The following is a 17,268-nucleotide window of genomic DNA, read 5'->3' as shown; positions in this document are numbered from 1 at the left end:
CCAGGCTTCTGTTCTAGATTATTTCATCCTAATGACTTTGTACCTCTTTTATTTGGTAGAATGAAGAGTATCTAGTTGTGCTTACTACAGTTAATGACTTTCCATCTCATAGAATTCTTGGCAAGTCATCACTTTCCCTGCAGAAGTTCTTGTTTCCATTCTTTTTTCCTATTAATTGTTTATAGTTTGGTTTAGGCTATGTTAGCTAAGTTCAGCTACTCATTTCTGTGAGCCTGCACTGTCTTAGGTCTCATACTGAGGAAGCCTCCTTCATCTAGAAGTGAAAGGCTGCTTAATTCACATACATCTGACAGTAGTGTGAGTGGGAGGAATTTACCTTTCCAAAGATGCCATGCATCCCACCAAGGAAAAGAAAACCTCAGTGTATGCATGTTGTAAAAGTAAATGTTAAAATTAAAAGCACATGGAATGTTTCAGTTTAATAAAATAGAATTACAAAAATTTTTAGTTATCCTTTTGGAATATTCTTTGTGGAGAAAACAATATCATTTGTGTTTTGAAAGAACAAATTTTTGCAACAAAATATCCCAAACTCTTGTTTGTTGTTAGCCGCCCTGAGCCTGCTCCGGCGGGGAGGGCGGGATATAAATAAAATTATCTATCTATCTATCTATCTATCTATCTATCTATCTATCTATCTATCTATCTATCTATCTATCTATCTATCTATCTATCTATCTATCTATCTAAACAATATGCTATCATAGTGGGTGTTGTGACATGCATGTCTGTGTGATCTATACAAAAGGATATTTACTGCCCCATCCTTGTAAGATCTAGGCCAGCAGAGGTCAAAGACATGGCCGGTGGGTGGGAGTAGGTGAGGTAGGCGGCTGCCTACAGGGCGCTGCTGGGTGTCCCCTCCACCTGCCCTGCCGCTCTCAGCTTCCCAGGACTCAGACTCGGGAAACTTAGAGCAGCTGGATGGCGCACCAGTGTATGCTCTCCTCTGAGCCCAGCTTCCTAGCTGGAGGAGAGCAGACCAGTGTCATGACACCCATGGGTACCATTTTGGGGACACCTGATCTAACTTAAAAGTGTAATTGTTATTCTTTTATTTTCTTCCTTCCTTCCTTTGTGTGTGTGTGAGAAGATTGATTCTCACAGGATATTTATACCTCAAGTCCAGGATATTTATACCTCAAAAGGTTCAATCACTGGCATGCTGATTTATCTTTAAAACTTCTTCTAGCTTTATATATAGAATACCGGTAAGTTCCTTGCCAAACTAAGAACACTCAAGATTTTCCTTTTCCTTAATCATTCAGATTTCATTATCAGTGGCAAGCACAAAACTGGTAAGCTTGCCAATAATAGTTTTTCAGGCCACTTGTGGAGTACTTTAAATATAAATGTTCGTAAGAGAACTGATGTGTTGTAGTGGTTCAAGTGTCAGACTGTGATCAAGGAGACCCAATTTTGAATCCTCACTTTGCTGTGGAAACTTGCTGGGTGACCTTGGACCAGTCATATACCCTCAGCCTAATTTATGTCATCAAGTTGTTATGAGGGTAAAATGAAAGACAGAACGACATAAGCCAAATTAGGTCCCTGTTGGGGAGAAAGATAGACTGTGTGTGAAGTTTTTTAAAAATCTATTTTTCTGCCATCTGTTTGACATACTCTGTAATTCTCTAAAACTTTCAGGTTGTCTGAATTTTCAGAATAGACAAGAATACCTTTCTAGATCCTTATGGGATTCTGAGCCTGCTTTGGCGGGGAGGGCGGGATACAAATTGAATAAATTAAAACTAAACTATATGAAGCACATATTTAAAAGCTTAACTTATTATTTTATTTACAGATATGTTCTCCATTATTTTCAGTAATAAATGTTATGTCTTATATTGGCCATATATAATAGCATAGAAAATACCACTGGCTACCATAGCTCATTTTTAGTAAATATGCATTATGTATTTATTTTCTTTCAGGAATTAAAAATACTTTAAATAAGTTTGGATCCAGTAGCTCCCTTTCTGCACTGGAACAAGGCTGTTTGTTTAGTGGATGGAAGTGCAGCTGAATCCATTCAGTAGACTTGTAACCAGGCCTTTTTTTTTTTAGCAGGAAAGCATAGAAATGCAATTCTGGCTGGCTTGGTATCAGGGAGTGTGGCCTTATATGAAAATGAGTTCCTGCTGGAAACTTTTTTTACAAAACCCCCCTGAGTTAAACAATGGTGGTGATAGGGGGTGTGGTGTAATATGCAGAATTGTTCCTTTTGGAACAATTTTTTATTAAGACATATAGAGAAAAATTTTCCTTTTGCTTGCATGTTTAGTGTCTTCAGAAGCCAGATCTTGCCAGTGATACAAAGGACAAGGAATACAAACCTCATGATATTCCTCAAAGACAATCTGTTCAGCTGTCTGAAAGTTGTCCACCTGCACGTCGAGCAAAACGGATGAAAACAGAGGTGTGTTGAGTATGGAAATGCAGTAATCCAAACAAATTTTTAAAAATGTGGAATTCCTTTTCTAGAGGATGAAGTAACCACAATATTTCAGGGGATCCTGTGTTTAGAGTCTGCCTGCAGTACTAAGAATTGTATACAGTTTTCCCTTTGGGCTAGTAGGCATAATGTTAACTGGAATAAAGAGAAGATGAGCATACTATTGTTACTACATGTTCCCTCCACCCAAGTCTTATTCTCATGTGAGCAAATTCATTCCTGCCTTAATCACAGTTCAGTGGTATGTTGGCACAGGATTTATTATGGTTGAGATTAACAATCATTTACACCTAACCAAGATTTGAAGCCAGGTTCTGCCACAGGATGTGGTGGCGGCTACAAGCATAGCCAGCTTCAATTTTTTTTTGGCCACTGTGTGACACAGAGTGTTGGACTTAAATCAATAAAATATACGGTACATTTCTTCATAATATGAGAAGATGCTCACATTTTAATATTAATAATTTACACATGTTTAGCGCTCTAAAAACTTACCTCAGTTGTTGCCAGACCCAGTTAGTTAGATAACATGACTCTCTTTGCTTAAGTAAAGAGACTTGTTCCATTGGAAGAAAGCTGCTCACTTAGCAGAAGGAAGTCATAAGTCCCAGCCCTATAATTTCCATTGCACTAGCAGTAAAAGTGACTGTGACTTACCAGTAGGGTTGCCAAGTCCAATTCAAGAAATATCTGGGGACTTTGGGGGTAGAGCCAGGAGACATTGGGGTGGAACCAGGAGCAAGGGTCTGACAAGCATAATTGAACTCCAAAGGGAGCTCTGGCCATCACATTTAAAGGGACCATAACCTTTTAAATGCCTTCTCTCCACTGGAAATAATGGATGGGGTACCTTCTTTTGGGGCTCTTAGAATTGGACCCCCTGGTCCAATCTTTTTGAAACTTGGAGGGTGTTTTGAGGAGAGGAATCAGATGCTATGCTGATAATTTGGTGCCTCTACCTAAAAAAAACCAGCCCCCCCAAAGCCCCAGATACCCACAGATCAATTTTCCATTATACCCTATGGAAATCAGTCTCCATGGGGAATAATGGAGTGCCCAGCAAACATTTCCCTCCCCGCCGCTTTCTGATGACCCTGAAGCAGAGGGAGGGCCTCCAAACTGGGGGATCCTATGGCTCCACCTGGGGATTGGCAACCTTACTTATCAGTGTTTCTCCATGTACAATTTCTATAAAGTTAGATATGCTTAATACCTCTTAACATCAAGAGGCCTTAAGAAACATTATTTTCTCCGGACTGCATCCTTAGTGCATTCATTATTCAGAGGGGAACTCACTGTTCTTACACTATGTATATACCAGGGTGTCAAACTTACAGCTAGGGATGTGCAAAAAAAAAAAAATTCGGTAGTACACGGATTCGGAAGTATACGGGGGAAAAATATGGAATCCCGTATATTTCTGAATTTTGTAGTCGGAATAGCTGCATATACGGTAGATGCGTGGCTATTTCCGAATATACGGCCCCATTATACCCTATGGGCCATTGAAATCAATGGCAAATAGGGTATATTTGAAGCCGCCTGAAGGTGAGGGGGTTTGAGGGAGAGCCCCCAAATTTGCAGGGGACCTGCAGGGGACTCTCCCCTACAAGCCCCCCAAGTCCCTAAAAGGTTGGGCCAGGGGGTCCAATTCCTGGGGCACCCAAAGCCAAACCTAACTTCACATCTGAGAATCTCTATAGGACCCAAATGCACTATATACATCTATCTACTCTATGAACCCTGCCACACAAAACACAATCGGCTCAAGGTCTGCTCTGAAGACCTGGCTGCAGCAAACCCAGATGCCAGCTCTCCAGCCCTGCCCCAAAGAACGCGGGGAGAGCTGGCCAAGCACAACAAGCATGCTGGCTCTGGGTCTCTCACCCAGGTGCCAGCTTCTCTGCCACAAAACACACAATCTACAGATGCCAGCTCTCCAGCCCTGCCCCAAACAACATGGGGAGAGCTGGACAAGCAAAACAAGCCTGGTGGTTCTGGGTCTCTCACTCAGGTGCCAGCTTCCCTGCCACAGAACACACAATCTACAGATGCCAGTTCTCCAGCCCTGCCCCAAACAACATGGGGAGAGCTGGACAAGCACAACAAGCCTGCTGGTTCTGGGTCTCTCACCCAGGTGCCAGCTTCCCCCCCCCCCCAAAAAAAAACCAGAACCAGGAAAAGGGACAACGGGAGAAGGCCAAGAAACTCAACTGTTAAAAAGTGGCCTTTTAAACAATGAAAATTAGGCCAAACAGCCCCCCCTCCAAGAACCAGAAGAGAAAAGGAACAACAGCAGCAACAAATCAAACACAGAATCCTTTTAAAACAATAAAAAACTTAACTTTTAACAATACAGGAACTTTACCAACCCCTCCCCCCCCCAAAAAACCCCTTCACCCTAACCCCAAGAAATCCAAGCCACCCAAATCAGGAAAAGTAAAAGGACACTGCACTTTTAAAAGTCCTCTCACTAAAGTAAGATATGGGCAAATTGGCAAAAACCCCCCACCCCAGGCCCCCTCCCCCAGCAGAACCCCCTAACCCTAACCCCAAATAAGCTACCCACCACCCAAATCTGGATAAGTAAAGGGACTCTGAGTCTTAAAAAGTCCTTTTACCAACTAAAATAAAAACATGAACCCTAGGACTGTCTTACCTTAGACATCTTCTCTACTCCAGGCAAGTCTGGTAAGGCTGAGAGAGAGCAGCAGCAGCTGAGGCCAAGGGCCAGAACAGCGCAATCTCTCTCTCACACCAACACACACCAATACAGCAGCAAGGGAGGAGTCCAGCCAGGCAGACTCCTTAAAAAGGTTCTCTGGCCCTACAGAGAGCAGTTTCAAAAAATAGCACTGCTCTGTGATTGGCCAGACAACAGTGCTTACTTAGTTACCCAAGTAAGCAAAAGATCAAAAGAACAACAATGTTGCTGATGGCTGGGGGATCAGCTACACAACAGCCCTGCAAAGCATGCATTTGCAATGCATTTTGCAAATGCATGCTTTGGATTGGCTGCTGGGGCTCCTCTTCCCCCTCCTCTTCCCCCTCCCCTCCCCCCCAATCCCAGGGAGGCTATGGGAGAGGCGGGAAAAGGCTACCAAAGGCGGGAAAGGAGGCAAGCAGCTCCCCTGAGGTTGCAGAAGCCCCTTTCCTGCCTTTTGCATTGAATTCCGTATACTTCCGAATATCTATACGGAAGTATACGGGGAGCCATACTCTGCTCCCGCATAATGGGCCCCAATTGGATTTGGCTGTATGCGATTCCGTATACAGCTGAATCAGGCCGAACCGAATGCACACCCCTACTTACAGCAACCAGCTTTACTCAAACTTGCTGCTCTTTTCTCCCTCTCTTCCCCCTCCTGTCCTCAACTTTTGAAGCCCCGAGGCTGCTGAAGTTCCCATCAGCTTCTGCCTTGTCTTTGCTTGCTTCAGCAGAAAGTTCTTCTGGATTTGCAAAGCTGTAAATTTGCAAAGCCACATTTTCCTTGCAACTTCGTCTGTGCTGCAATGTATTGCAGTGGAGTGGAGCTCAAGTAATTTAACTTTCCAGCATTTGTATGGCCAGCTTGCTTGCTGGAGTTGTCTCCTTGCAAATAAAGGGTTGATGCTCTGAGCCAGTTTGTCTCTGCCTAGTGAGTACTCTAACCTGGAACCCACAGCCAAAGGGGGATATTACACTGGAGAGCCATTGCCAACCTGAGTAGACCCTTGGGGTGGGAGCTTGCAATGCCCAGCTATTTCGTGTTTTCCTAGGCTCAGAGCATTTTATATTTTTAGCTTCTGCTGTGATCCTTGTGCTTTTTCTTCACGTGGTGTAGTGGTTAAGTGTGTGGACTCTTATCTGGGAGAACTGGGTTTGATTCCCCACTCCTCCACTTGCAGCTGCTGGAATGGCCTTGGATTAGCCATAGTTATCACAGGAGTTGTCCTTGAAAGGGCAGCTGCTGTGAGAGCCCTCTCAGCCCCACCCACCTTATAGGGTATCTGTTGTGGAGGGAGAAGATATAGAAGATTGTAAGCTGCTCTTAGTCTCTGATTCAGAGAGAAGGGTGGGGTATAAATCTGCAGTCTTCTCCTCCTCCAAAAAGTTTATATCTCTGCTACCTGGCATTACATTTTATGACATGCATGGTCCCACAAAGTCCCATTTATGTCAGATCTGTCCCTCGTAACAAATGAGTTTGACACCCCTGAAAATCCTTGAATCTTGCAGGCTTTCTGGTGCAAGCCTATCGAAGCTACTTTGCCAATCATCTTTTTGGTTTCTTATGATTTTGATGTGGTATGCCAACACAAATGTACTTCAAGCTAGCATTTTCAATAATTCTAGAAAGTGCCATCAAAATTAATGTGAATTGCGATCTTCTTGGCTATAGTGTACACAGAGAACCCTACGTAGCAATGTTAGTGTCTGTTGGCAGGGAAAACCAGGACCAGATCTACATGTTTTTTGAGGGGGGGGGGCAAAATTAAAAAATGACACCCCCTTATGGGCCATTCTGTCTTATAGTCCCATAGAATACAATGGACTCCATACCCAATTTGGTGCCCCCCCTCCGTCGGCCCCTGGGGCAAGCACCCCCCTCTGTCCCCCCTAGATCCAGCCCTGGGGAAAACAGCACACGCCTTTCTGATTTAGTATTGACGTACAAAGTCAGAAGTGTGGGATATGCCATTCAAATATGCCCCAGCTTGGGTGGGATCCAAAGAGAGTATAACTCAAGTGGAAGGGGCTTTTGTGAGGTTGGGTGGGTTCTTTATTTTTTCCAACTTTGACCCTTCCAGTGACAGCCTCTTGTAATGTATCAATCACTACTCTAATGACCTTAGTACTGAAGTAAACATTAAAATGAATAGTTAATTACATTCCATTACTTTTCCTTAGATTACTAACATTAAGACTGAAACAGGGGAAACTGCAGAAACCAAGACTCACAACTTGAGACGCAGAATGGGAAGCACCCCTGCAAAGCCTGACAATGGTAAATCTATCCACGAGAAATTATAAAATTACTATTTATTTATAGAGCTTACTTTAAACTCCAAATTGTAGCTTAGCATAGCAGTGTAAATAAATTAATTTGGATATAGTATTTTTCAAAGTTGTATAGATCTAAAAATCCCAAAACCTTTTAAAATAATATACTGAATGTTACCAATATTTTCTTTTTAAAACGTCAGTAGCCTTTATAGTAAGTACAAAAATTATCTTTGCAGACTCCTGGGTATTTTTAAACAGTTATTTCACTATTGTTAATTCAGATGCTTACAAAAACTGCTCATACGTAGGTAGTGGGAACTGATTTAGCGTAGACATTTCCTCTTCTAGGCAGGAATGCCTTTTTAAAGATGTGTTACAGGAAACAAAAGAGCTTTCCCCCCTGTATGTGTAAACAAATGCACATTTAATTGATCAATTACAGTTTGCACAGTTGACTAAGATTTCTTTCATTGGTTAGGAGTCATATTTTCAAAACATTGTTACAAATCCTTTAATAGTAATATTATCTAAATTGCTTTTTGCTGTATCAGATAAAGAATATCATGGCATAGTGAAGCGGGAAGCTGTTGAGAAAAAACAGACCATTTGGGAAACTGACAGAGAAAAACCAAAGGGACGTTCTAAGAAGAGCTTTAATGCAGTGAGTACTTTTATTTATAGACCTTAATGCTGATTACAGAAAACACTGAGCTTTTTAAAACATAGTGGATTTTATGTTGTGGAATATAAAATTATATAGTCGTATCTATTTTTGGCTAGAATAGAAAAAGTGATAAACTGGAATAATTTGAAACTAGGCACAGATTACTTTTTTGGTAAATAACTTGACCAATGATCCTTCACTGTTAACCTCATTCATTTAGAATGAGATTTTAATTTTGACTCTTAGTTGTTCCATTTGAAGTCTGTGTTGTGGGCTCCTTCTTGCTATTTAGCATGGCAGTTTCTTTACCTGAAAAGATGGGGTGCAAGAGCCTTTTACAATTCTTGGTAAGCAAAACCTTTTTATTAGATCTTCTTGACTTGACTTTGGTATATTTGGGTATATTCTTAAGGGTCTATTAGCCAAACAACTGGGCCATTAAGAATCTTGTGATGTTTATATGTGCTTATTCCTGAAAACAAAGGGCTGGAATATATTTAATCAAAAATAGGACAGACTTAAGTCGGACCTTGCTTGGTTATATATTCACTAGGAATATCCAGCACGAAATATGACATCTTCAACAACGAATATGACACCATTTTTTTTTGCTTGGGCACCTTTTTACAGGTGGATTTGTATGTGTGCCTCTTATGTGGTAGTGGTAATGATGAGGACCGCCTGCTCCTGTGTGATGGCTGTGATGATAGTTACCATACTTTTTGCTTAATTCCACCTCTTCATGATGTTCCCAAAGGGGACTGGAGATGTCCCCAGTGCCTCGCTCAGGTAACAGCAAGTGGATGAAATGCTTGTATTTTTAGGTCTCAAAAATGGTTAAAACAAAAAAATCTCAGAAGGACATTAATATTTTCCTTAAAAGGGTTTTTTTGTATGTTTGTACTTTGAAGGCTAATGTCTGCATCCCCTCCTTCTATCCCAATTTTATGGGTGATCTGCCTCACTATTTGAGTGGTTAACCATACCACAGCCACCATGATTTAGCTAGGCAAGCCTTGAGACAGAGTTGAAGATATTGAGTGGCAATCTGATATTTCAGGGGTATCAAACTATATTGTTATTTCTCATAAAAGTTATCTTTCTATGCCGGTCACTTACCTATTTACCTTGGAAAATAATAACCAAAGAGCCTTTTAACCCTTGCTTGATTTTCCACTCTGCCATCCTCAGTTATTGAGGGCAGATATCATAAAGTTCTGTTGGTAGAGAGACTGTCCTTGCAATTGTGGAGAGGTAAAGACATGTTTCTCCACTGTCCCTTTTGTAATGAGATTCATATTGTCTATATTCTTCTATTACTTGAACACTGTTCAAACACCTCCAATTTAGGTATTTATACTCTTGTCTGATAATGATATGGAGATTACTCAGAAAGTAGCTAGGTTCTGTTCTGAAGTGATGAAACTTCGTACTATCCAGATTTCTTGGGATATCAGCTGTGTCTGCCTCGGCGGGGAGGGCGGGATATAAATAAAATAAAATAAATATTGAAGAAGATGGTTGAGGGGGATAGTTTAACTGATTATATTTCAGCTGGAGTGGTGAAAATTTCTATATCTGCCTGATTGGAATTCAGATGATATTGTATCATCATCATTATTAATATCGTCCTGAGGTGTTGTTGGATTGTATTTGTTGATTTATATCAATGTACAGATTTTATATTTTTAACATGAATGTTTTAAGTTATTTTTATATTCTGGTCATGGACTGTAATAAATTTTGATTGATGGATATCACAGCCACCATGATCTCCCCCTCCCCCCTCCCCGCCAAACACACAGACACAATCCATGATTTTCTGCATGGATCATCAGCTTTGAGTGACTGAACCCCCATGGTTATGGTTGGATGATAACACTGGCACTGGTGGTAACCCCATCTGTCCAGAGTTGGCAGCAAGCATTTTGTCAGTAGATTTTACTGGTTTTCGGAGATTGGAGAGAATGGGTTGGATCCTCTGGTTGCACAGTTGGAAGGCACTAGAAGCAGGTCTTTGCCATCCTCATCCGATAGCAGCCATCTGTGAAAGCTGAAGAGGCACTGCAGGAAGTTGTGGGATCCCTGTGGACAAAAAGCCTCCAGGCCAGGGTGGGGCAGCGAAGATTGATCCATGTTACGGCCACTTTCCTGTTCATTGGCGGAAGAAGTGCAGTGGAGCAAGCTGAGGAAGATCACTAACACTGCTACCTTTCTTTGATGAACCAAAAGATCCATCCAAATATAAATGCAAGTCCCATTGCAGCACTTTCTGTCGTTTTAGTCCTTCCTTTACACCAGCATACTATAATGTGCAGTTCCTACTATCATACCGTAAAATTGGTTGACCCATCTTTATAAAACTCACTTTAAATACTAATTGTACATGCAGTATTTGTTTTTCATTCTCTGTTAATAATTTCTGTATTTTAATTGCACAGGAATGTAGTAAACCACAAGAAGCATTTGGTTTTGAACAGGCAGCGCGAGACTATACACTCCGTACATTTGGAGAAATGGCAGATGCATTCAAGTCAGATTATTTTAACATGCCAGTGCACGTATGTTAATATTTTCATTAAGTCTGTAACAAACTCCATTACAAGGATCATTAAAGCATACATTCCAGGAAAAAACTATAAAGGGAATTCTTAGCTATGAGTTTTAGGTGGCCTGTCATGGTGACGGGCCTATGTGTTGGAATGGGGCTGACATTGAATTCTGTAAAGCAAGTGAGCGTATGTGTGTCTGAATGGATGTTCTACAGAGCAGAATAGACAGTTGGGAAGGGAGGTGTTGAATAATTTCTCCTCCTCACACCCAGAACCACTTCGTATAACCTTTTTTTTGCTGGTTGGGTTCTAAGACTGATGCTAACTTCAACTAGATAAAACTGACTGGGGAACACTGCAGGGAGTGGAATACAAATAAGCCAGTCATGCTACATTTTCAACCCCCACTTCTCTGCTTTATATGAATTCAGTATGATCCACATTTTGACGAATGATCCTTGCCCTGTAACATTTAGTTTGCCTCAGAGAAGGGTCTATTTCCTCTTTTGAATATTTTCCTTCATGTGAGTGTCTTGGATGTTTGTTAGTATTTCCCCATTTTCGGATTTCTTTAAAAACACAGTTGAAAAGCTTTAACAAAATATGCCAAAATACTATCTCACAGTACCAATATAAATATTTTATTCTTAATATTTAACCAGTTCTTAGAGTAGCATGTGCTTGAGGAGGAAGAAACCCATTTGTTGCAAAGAATGTTTGATATAATCAGTGATTCTCATGTCCATCTCTTAATGCCCCTTAGAATCTATGATATAATATTACTCTAGCAATATGATTTGGCAGAGGAGGGGGTAAAAAGAAGTGGGAACTTTCTTTTTCTGTGCTACTGATAAGCAAATTTCCCTTAGTCTGATTCAGAATCAGCTTTACATTTGTGAGATTTCTTGACAAGTGTTCTTGAAAAGGTCACCTGTTTTCATAAAGCACTGTCCCAGCATGTAGTATTGGTTCATTTGTGCTGATGATACCACGTGTTTGTACAGTATCATATTGCCCCTTGAGAATGAAATTTGGTTTCACCTGTAACACAATACCAACTATGGTGGAGTCACTTGCAAATTCAACTGCCTCCCCCAGCAAATCAATGAGTTTGTGGCAGCAACAACCACATGAAATGTTTTCAAGAAATAGTCAAGAAAATATCAAACAGAAGCCTGGTTGGTTGGATGTTCTCAGTTCACAGCAGTCACTAAGAAGTAAACATTTAAAGAATTGTGCATGCACCTACAAAGTAACTAGCTTTGAGGCCTGACATTTAAGACTGGTCTGCTGAATACTGACTTTGTGCCCAGAATCTTGTTTAATTCAAGCTGGAGAAACATTTGGGGAAATAATTCTCTATAAGTAATACACTGAGTAGCAGGATCAGGTAAGCCTGGGTGGTGGTATCATCACTGGTGTTCAATATGGAATTCCTGGAGCATTTGCTGACTCCCTGCATTCTTCACCTGTTTGGTCTGTGTTTGAACATTCACTGAAGGACTTCTGGGTATCTATATACAAGTTCAAGTGGTCCAAAGGAAAACAAAAATGGTGCTTTTCCTGGTTTTTGCTGCCATCTCCATACTTATGTATAGTTTCCTTTCTAGCATCATCTTTGTTGTATTGTGTACTAATAGAAACATTTGAATTCTCTTTCTCCTCTTTATTGTTTCATTTGCTGCTTTTATATTCACAAATGTTTTGACATGGTATTTTTGTTTTGACTCATATATTTGCTTGTAAGTAATATTTTGTCTGTCTCATGTCCAGATGGTGCCTACAGAACTGGTTGAGAAAGAGTTTTGGCGCCTCGTTAGCACAATTGAAGAAGATGTCACAGTGGAATATGGTGCTGATATTGCTTCAAAGGAGTTTGGCAGTGGGTTTCCTGTGAGAGGGGGGAAAATAAAATTAAGACCAGAAGAAGAGGTAAGATTTAACTAGTTCTAGACTAATTTGAATGTCAGTTGTTAGAAACATGTATGAAATTTATGGAACTTAAGTAATGGAAAAGCCAGACTGACGTCACCTTGTATACCTCTACACATGAGGTATACTTTGAGTTTGTACTTGCATTTTTTTTCCATCTGTGGTGCCGTTTTTCCAAATGTGCAGAACTGTGCACATGGCATATCTGTGCAGAAGGCAACATGGGGAGGGGTCAGGGCTCAGAGGAAGAGCCTCTGCTTTGCATGCAGAGGGTCCCAGGTTCTATCCCTGGTATCTCCTCTTAAAAGGATCAGATACTAGGTGATGTGAAAGACTTCTGCCTGAGACCCTGGAGAGCCACTGCCATTTTGAGTAGACACTACTGACCTTGATGGACCAATGGTCTGATTCAGTATAAGGCAGTTTCATGTGTGTTCATATGTAGAGGGGGAATAGAACTGAGCACGCAGTGCCCTGTTTATCAGCATTCATCTTAGTGTGGGCACAGTGACTAGGTGAATACACCCTTACTCCTTTACTCCTTACTCCTTTTCTTTCCTCCCGTGAGTAAAAATTCATTGTACATGTGTAGCCTTCAACCCCCTGATCAGGAACACTGCTTTTTGAACATTTATTTATTTGCTTTATAGATCACCCTGTGCTTGCAGGGGAGGGCTCAGGGCAGTGAACAACATTTCAGCTAATACATTTCAATACATACATTTATAATCAAATCAAAACAGCTAAGACAATCACAAAATATAACTCTTTCAGATGGCGCTTAAGACTGTTTCCAATACATTTCCCCATGAGGAGAGAGGAGATGGAAGAGGCCAGGCTTGATGACAAATTGTTGCTGTCCTCAACCATAGGCCTGGTGGAACATCTTTGTCTTCTAGGCCCTGTGGAACTGCATAAGGTCCCACAGGGTACAGATGTCATTAAGCAGAGAGTTCCAGCAGGCCAGCGCTAGGGCAGAAAAGGCCTTGGCTCTGGTTGAGGATAGCCAGATATCTTTCATGACCGGGATCACCAGAAGTTTCTTTCTAGAGCTTAATGCTCTTTTGGGGGTATATCAGGAGAGGTGGTCCCATAGGTATGTTGCTCTCAGACGTTTAGGATCTTAACAGTTAGTACTAAAACCTTGAACCTGATCTGGTATTCAACCTGCATCCAGTGCAGCTAGGGAAACACTGCATGAATGTGCACTGTTAGTGCGGTTGTGGCAAGAACAAGGGCCACTCTATTCTGGACATGGCGATTAGCATGGCCAGGTCAGGACAAGATGGGAAATCTGCCAGTTGCCTGATGTGGTACAGCTGGAGAAATGCCAGCCTGGCAATATTTGTGATCTGGGTCTCCACTGATAAGAAAGCATCTAGAAGCACACCCAGGCCCTTGATGGTTGGCACCAGTGTACAAAAACGAGGAGTTTATACCTCAACCCTGAGTCCATTCCCCTACCTAGCCACAGAATCGCCATCTTTTACGGATTCAGTCTCAGCTGACTCTGCTTCAACCATCCAACTGTGGCCTCCAGCCCTCTGGCCAAAATAAATGGGGCAGTGTCTGTCCATCAACAGATATAGCTGGGTATCATCTGCATACTGATGAGAACCCAGTCTAAAGCTCTGCACCAGCTGGATGAGGAGGTGCATATAGATATTAAACAGCATTGGAGAGTGGATTGCCCCCTGAGGGACTTCAAACATCTAGGGGTGTCTAGGTGTCACCTTCTTTTTTCTGACATCCTCCGTCAAGACCCTGGAAAAATGAGGTAAGCCATAACAGTGCCACTCCTGCATTGGCAAGGCAGTGAGTCAGCGAATCATGGTTGACCATGGCAAACAGTGCTGTTAGATCTAACAATAACAGCAGCACTGTTGCACCTTGATGCAACCACCTGTGAAGATTGTCTGTGAGGGTGACTAGCACCATCTCCATCCCATGGCCAGGGTGGAAGCCAAACTGGATGGGTCTAAGTGCAACGTGTCATCCAGGAACCTCTGGAGCTGTTCCACCACAGGTCTCTCAATTCCCTTGCCCAGAAATGAAACATTCTCAGTCCATAGGGGTGGAGCTTATATAGGTGAACAAATTGAGGCAAATGCTTGTGGGAATGAGTAACATGCTCAGACTTTGGCACATTTGATCTCGTAGTACACATTGCATTGTTCAGAGATATACTGTGAGTACAAAGATTGTGAGAGATAGCTGCTATGGCATTTCCAACCTCAGATAACCATCTTGCTGATTTTATAAGAGGAAGAATATGGAAATCATATTTTCATGGTATTAGAAGGGAACGAGCTGCTGCACAGTAGTAACATTCAAATTGATGGTTTTTCATATAGTTTTATATTAGGGAGAAGTACTCTTTAGAAAACTCTTTTGCTCTTTTCTCTTGGTTTATTTTAGACCTGTGGGTTTCACTTTTTTTTTTAAGGAGTATCTTGATAGTGGATGGAATTTGAACAATATGCCTGTGATGGAACAGTCTGTCCTTGCTCACATAACTGCTGATATATGTGGAATGAAGTTGCCCTGGCTATACGTAGGGATGTGTTTTTCTTCATTTTGCTGGCATATTGAAGATCACTGGAGCTATTCTATTAACTATCTGCATTGGTGAGTTTATAGTGAACCAAACAGGATGATTAGATGAAATTATGTTTCCTATCGATATGGAATAGTCTTAACCCAGGGGTGTCAAACATCCATCCTGCAGAGGGCTCCAGTCAACCCCACCAGCAACTGACCATTGCCTGCTTCCTTCTCCCTCACCTGCTTCCTTCGGTTGCAGTTTTTTAATTCTCCCTTCTCTTTCCCTCTTTCCCCCTCCCTCTTTCCAAAGGGAGGAGGGAGGAGGAGGAGTCTCAGTGGAGGAACTTGGCTCTGTAGCTCTGCTGTGTGATTGAAAGCACATGGGTTGCCAGGCTCTTTCAGTCATAACTGCAGAGCTATTGAGCCAAGCCTCTCCTCTTTCTGTTGGTTGAGGCTCCTCCCCCTCCTCATTTTCTGGGGAGGGAGGGAAGGAGGGAGAATTTTCTTTGTCCAGTTCCTCCATTGATCTCACAGGAGAGATACAAAGAAAGCACTTTTAAGATGGACAACATTTTATTCAAGGTTTGAACTTTTTGCCTTGGCCCACTGAGAGAGAGAGTGCTTTATTGGCTTGTTATGCCAGGGCTCTCCTTGGTGCAACTGAATTTGCCTCCCCCTTTTCACTGTATTCATGCCTTCATGATCCAGAAAAGGAATAACAACAACCAGGATTAGGCTAAGAGTGTGTCCAGACCAAGTTCACCCAGCACAACATTTCCATTGATTTTTCTTTCACATTTTCCTTTGATTGGGGATTTGGAACTTAGACTTTCCAGATAGTAGGCAGATACTGACCACTATACATGGCAGTCTCTCTATTCTTGCACTGTTGCCTAGAAGTTGTAGTTTTTTTCCTGAGGTCTCATTCATGTCAAATCCATCCCTCATAACAAATAAGTTCAATACCCCTGTCTTAACCTGTCTGTGATACAGAGTTATAAACTGAAAGCCTACAAAATGGTGACTTATTTATTCAGTTTTACCTTTTAAAATATTTTTATCTACTTAGCTTTATCTGTTTTAATTTGTTTGCAGGGGGGAGCCTAAAACATGGTATGGAGCCCCAGGATACGCAGCCGAGCAATTGGAAGATGTGATGAAGAAGCTAGCTCCTGAGCTATTTGAATCTCAGCCAGATCTTTTACACCAGCTGGTTACAATTATGAATCCCAATACACTAATGTCTCATGGCGTGCCTGTATGTCATTTATCTCTCTCTCTTCCTCTTCCCCTCCACCCAGCCCTTCTGGCACAATATTCAATATTCAAACTTTAAGGAAATTACTTTGTGGTTATTTGGCATTATCTGAAACATCTTACATTCACCATTAGCTGTCTTGGTTTACAAAAAATTCTCCAACACTCCCCAGCCCCCCAAGAATCTAGGTATGATGTAAAGGCCAGGGCCATTCATTGATACTTAGTTGAAAAATGAGCATAACCATTCTCAATTTTAATGGCTTGTTAAATTATGTTGTTTTTCTTTGTGAGCCTGCTTGAGCAAGCCTCTAAAGATGTGATTTTTTTAGCTAACTTTTTTTTTAAAATCCATGATTTTTACCCTGATGTCTAAATCTAATATAACAATAGGGGATTGCACATCCCTCTGTTGGACATGGCTTGCTTTTTGTGCAGATCATAATTGTCAGGCAGAAATCATGTGATCTTGAGCCAGTTCTGATGTAACTTTTTAAATTAAGTAGGAGCTCTTTAGAATGCTTTCTGTGAAAGAATGCAGGTAGAAAACATTATACCAGGATGAAAATTTTAATATAAGACATTCTGAATAGGATGCAAAATCTTATTCCTATGAAGGTTCTTTGTATGATCTGAATTGATTTTTCATTCCAGTGGAATACCTTCACTATGGCAATCATCATACATAATGGCAAACCATGATCTGTCATATGAAAAAGCTTGTGGAGTCCTTGGGCTTCATATGCTGTTGTATCCTTGTGTCCATCTCAGAAACTATTTCTCATTTTGTGGCAAACTGTAACTCCTTGTGTCTGGACTCCAAACCATGGTCTATTATCTGCCCTCTATGCTAGGA

The 17,268-nt window shown here is 41.4% G+C and overlaps 1 protein-coding gene across 1 annotated transcript in view; it reads left to right on the top strand.

Moving 5' to 3' along the window:
• KDM5B (lysine demethylase 5B) overlaps nt 1-17,268 on the top strand; it is a 100,275-nt gene that overhangs the window by 28,051 nt on the left and 54,956 nt on the right. The window contains exons 6-13 of the mRNA XM_060231078.1: nt 2,306-2,440; nt 7,368-7,464; nt 8,015-8,124; nt 8,758-8,916; nt 10,569-10,688; nt 12,453-12,611; nt 15,058-15,239; nt 16,251-16,413. Coding sequence (XP_060087061.1) covers nt 2,306-2,440; nt 7,368-7,464; nt 8,015-8,124; nt 8,758-8,916; nt 10,569-10,688; nt 12,453-12,611; nt 15,058-15,239; nt 16,251-16,413 — 1,125 coding nt within the window. The remainder of the gene's footprint in view (nt 1-2,305; nt 2,441-7,367; nt 7,465-8,014; nt 8,125-8,757; nt 8,917-10,568; nt 10,689-12,452; nt 12,612-15,057; nt 15,240-16,250; nt 16,414-17,268) is intronic.

The sequence above is a fragment of the Heteronotia binoei genome, chromosome 2, assembly GCF_032191835.1.
Source record: "Heteronotia binoei isolate CCM8104 ecotype False Entrance Well chromosome 2, APGP_CSIRO_Hbin_v1, whole genome shotgun sequence".
NCBI lineage: Eukaryota > Metazoa > Chordata > Lepidosauria > Squamata > Gekkonidae > Heteronotia > Heteronotia binoei.
Note: the sequence above shows the minus strand (reverse complement) of the source record. Positions and strands in the feature narration are given on the sequence as shown.